General features: G+C 42.3%; 1 protein-coding gene across 1 annotated transcript in view; it reads left to right on the top strand.

Moving 5' to 3' along the window:
* Positions 1-3,811, top strand: part of NID2 (nidogen 2) — a 61,313-nt gene that overhangs the window by 55,750 nt on the left and 1,752 nt on the right. Inside the window, exons 17-18 of the mRNA XM_023514490.1 lie at positions 2,284-2,441; positions 3,007-3,019. Coding sequence (XP_023370258.1) covers positions 2,284-2,441; positions 3,007-3,019 — 171 coding nt within the window. The remainder of the gene's footprint in view (positions 1-2,283; positions 2,442-3,006; positions 3,020-3,811) is intronic.

Consider the following 3,811-nt stretch of genomic DNA (forward strand, 5'->3'; position numbering starts at 1 on the left):
AGTACTAGTGTGTCATGTGATACATGTGGAACTCACAGTTGAGAGAGGGACCAGGGCTGCTGTGGACCCAGTGTCAGGCAGGGCCTGAGGAGGCGGCAGGTGAGCTGGCCGTGGGGTGGGCCTCCTTCAGCAGCACACTCAGCCAGTGGAAAGCCACAGGGGCCTACCTCGCTTAAAAGGCAGGAGTAACCAATGCTCACACACTGAGTGTTTTATTTTTCTGGCCTCATTGTTATTGGAGCAAAAGTCTATATAAAAATTTCCCCTGTGACAGGTAGTTGCTAAGGTCACCAACTGGGACATACAGGACTCGGTCAGTTTCAGTACTTGTTAGAACCAGGGAGCATTTTTATAACTTGAGAAACTCTTGCTGTATTTAAGAGGAACATCTACCAAATGAAATTCCAGAGAAGCCCTTCCAATCAGTGGAGAAAGCGTTCAGCCTTAATTTTCAGCAAAATAGCTTTTGACTGAGGAATACTTAGTGCAAAGCCCCAAGTACTTCTGAGCTGTGGGGCCTACACTTTGGGGACGATGTCTGTCTAGCCCAGCTGACTTAGCCACAGGAATTACTAGCCCTCTTCACAACCTCTTCTTGCAGAGGTGTGTGCTCCTGACATTTGGGAGGCCCATTTTTCCTCCTTGATGCTTGGCCTAAAACGAGGGGCACCTGTGAGCAATGGCGCCTGGGCAGGTCTCCGTGGCTTGGGGAAAGGCATACTTTGAAGCTGAAAGCCATTTCACAGCCATGAGTTCAAAGACCAAAAAAAGGAGAGTTTTGTTTCTCATCACGACAGCAAATAACAAAGGCTAACAGACTTCAGAAATAACTTTTAAGGCAATTAAAGCCAAGTTGGAAGGTAGCACCTTTAATCTTCCACAACTGCTCAGTGGAATAGTTGTTAAGCCTTCCTGGGTATTTCTCATTCACATTCTCAGATTTTACCCTTACCACTCTCTTCCTTAAGCAATCCACAAATAATTTGTGTGTGTGTGTGAACTCGTTTGGGACTTGTGAGCTTGTTTTCAGTGACCTTGAGTCACTTTAGGGACGGAGCCAGATCACAGATGATAAAGCAGTGATGGGCACTCTACTCCGGCCAACTGCACCTCAACTGAGTGGAAAGGGCTTTGGGGCTTTTGTTCTCAGCTTTCCTCTCCCTCCCCAGTTGGGCATAAGGAATGCAGTTCACAGCAGGAGAAACCTGTGATCGCTTCCTCTCCCTACTCTCACTGAGGTCTCGGTGGCTCAGTTGATTTAGCCAGTGCTCCTATAGATTCTGGTCACCATTACCACTGCTGTAGCCACAAACCTGCTTCTTTACATGTAATCCGTTTCCAATTATCAGGACCATATTACACAGTATTATCTGTGTAATCACTTCTGGTTATCTTTTCAATAAGTATTTTTTTATCTTTAATAAGGCATTTACAAGCTAACTCATTTGAATTGTTTCCACCCTTGGATGCCGGGTATAGCACAGCTGAGATTCCCTTTCGTTAAGTGCCAAACATTATTTTCCCTGAAAGAAGGTAGTTAAGGAGAACTATTTCCCTCCCAGATCCCTGCTTGAACAAGTCTTAACAGGTTCTGTAGTTTCTATAGCTAAGCTATTCCTAATAACTGCATTTCTTTGCATTCTAAGCCCAAGATCCAGTTCCAGATTGCCCCAAATCAAGAGTTTCTGGGCAACTGAGTCAGGGGTATCTGAGAGACTTGGACAATAATGACATCTGCCACAGTTACAATTGTCAAAAACCTTGTGATACAGGTTAAGAGTGAAATATGGTCCTGTATGTTATTTATTGCTGTGTAACAAAGTGCGCCCAAACATGTATCGTCTCCCAAGTTTCTGTGAGTTAGGAATCTGGGTGCGCGTTAGCTGAGTGCCTCTGAGAGCCTCTCCCAGGGCTGCAGTTGACTGTTGGCGCACCTGTAGTGGTCAAGGCTCAGCGGGGGTAAGACCCACTTCCAAACATGCTCCACGGGCTGCCAGTCAGAGACACCAGTTCCTTGCCACCTGCTCCCCTTTTTCTGGTAGCTGGCGACATGGCATCTACCCTCCCTCAGAGGAACCAAGAGAGGGCACTCAAGACAGAAGCCAGTTCTTTTAACCTCATATTGGAAGTGGCATCCCATTGCTTCTGTGTACTCTGCTCTCTAAAAGCAAGACCTAAATCCAGGCCAAAGTCCAAGGGATTGCTTAAGGCTGTGAATCCCAGGGAACGGGCTGCCACAGGCTGCATGGCTATCCTTTCATAATCTTTTTAATTTATCTACAGCAACTTGTACTGGACAGACTGGAATAGAGAAGCTCCTAAAATTGAAACATCTTCTTTAGATGGAGAAAACAGAAGAATTCTCATCAATAAAGACATTGGATTACCCAATGGCTTGACCTTTGACCCCTTCTCCAAACTGCTGTGCTGGGCCGATGCAGGTACTGCTGCTGATGGAATACACACAGATAACCCCGCCCTGCATGAGCACTGTGACAGATTCTACTGCAAAACCAAATCCCATCATTTAAATCTTTTTGGTTTAAATACATTGGTAACAGTATAGCACATAATCTATGCCTTTGGTTGGTAAAATTTTAAAGAATATTTTTAAATGGTCCTTATCATCTTTTGCAATGGGGGGGTAGTGTCTGAATCAGGCAGTTAAGTTTGTATTGCTTGCCTCAACATGAACACTCAGCATATTTTTTAAAAGTTAAAAAATTACCAGTTAGCCACTGTTGAGTTGGCAAACAGAGATACATGAATGGAAGTTATTTTCTTTGGTCAGTATAACTTACTTATAAACATCTATTACTTTAATAGTGTTATTATGCCAAGAACATTCTTTGAAAAGTGATGTAGCAGGGTAGCTCCCTTAAGTAATAATTTCGGGTTGCTAATACCCAGGTTTATCTATTTCGTTTTTTTTTTTTTTTCCAGTTTTTGGCCGGGGTCGGGTTTGAACCCATCACCTCCGATATGCCCTACTCCTTTAAGCCACAGGTGCTGCCCCAAGGTTTATCTAATTCTATTGTGCTTTTCATTATTAGTACAACTGAAAAGATGCTGTGTGTCTAGTTCTGTATTAAATATGAAAAAGGCTCTTCTTGAAGAATTATATCTAATTAAAGGGACTATAATGCAGTTGGATCACTTTCACAACCCATCCAAAACAAATTGTATTAAAAGAGTATGTGAAATTTAATTCCACGAGAACTGTGAAACTTGGAAATTATTGAATTCTTTAGGGACTGTGAAACTTTCTAGACTAATTTCTTTATAGTGAAAAATATGAGCCACGCTACCATCCTAGTTATTTTCCCTTTCTGGTGAAAAGCAAATATATTCTTTAAAAAGCATTCAAGGCTTTTTGCAGGACACAGAGGGACTCTACCTAAAAATGCAAATATTATAACAAACATAGTTGTTTGTAACCTCACATTAACCTGAAATTAAAAAATAGAAAAAAAAAGGATTTTAGCTAAAGGGTTGCTTTGGCTAACATACATTGCTTTCAAAGGGTAAGTATTCACCTAGATGTTAGGTTTATAAGTTAAGGCCTGAAATCATGAAAGTTATAAAAACATCTCTAAAGACCTACACTGGAAGAAAATAGCCAGATTTGGGCAGCACCTGTGGCTCAAAGGAATAGGGCACTGGCCCCATATACCGGAGGTGGTGGGTTCAAACCCAGCCCCAGACAAAAACTGCAAAAAGAGAATAGCCAGATTTTAGTAAATGCAACACTTTCTTCCAAAAAAGCATTTTGACTCTATTAAAAATTGAAATGTGGCCAAGTGCGGTGGCT

The sequence above is a fragment of the Otolemur garnettii genome, unplaced genomic scaffold, assembly GCF_000181295.1.
Source record: "Otolemur garnettii isolate 467f Iridium unplaced genomic scaffold, OtoGar3 scaffold00054, whole genome shotgun sequence".
In the NCBI taxonomy this organism is placed as follows: Eukaryota; Metazoa; Chordata; class Mammalia; order Primates; family Galagidae; genus Otolemur; species Otolemur garnettii.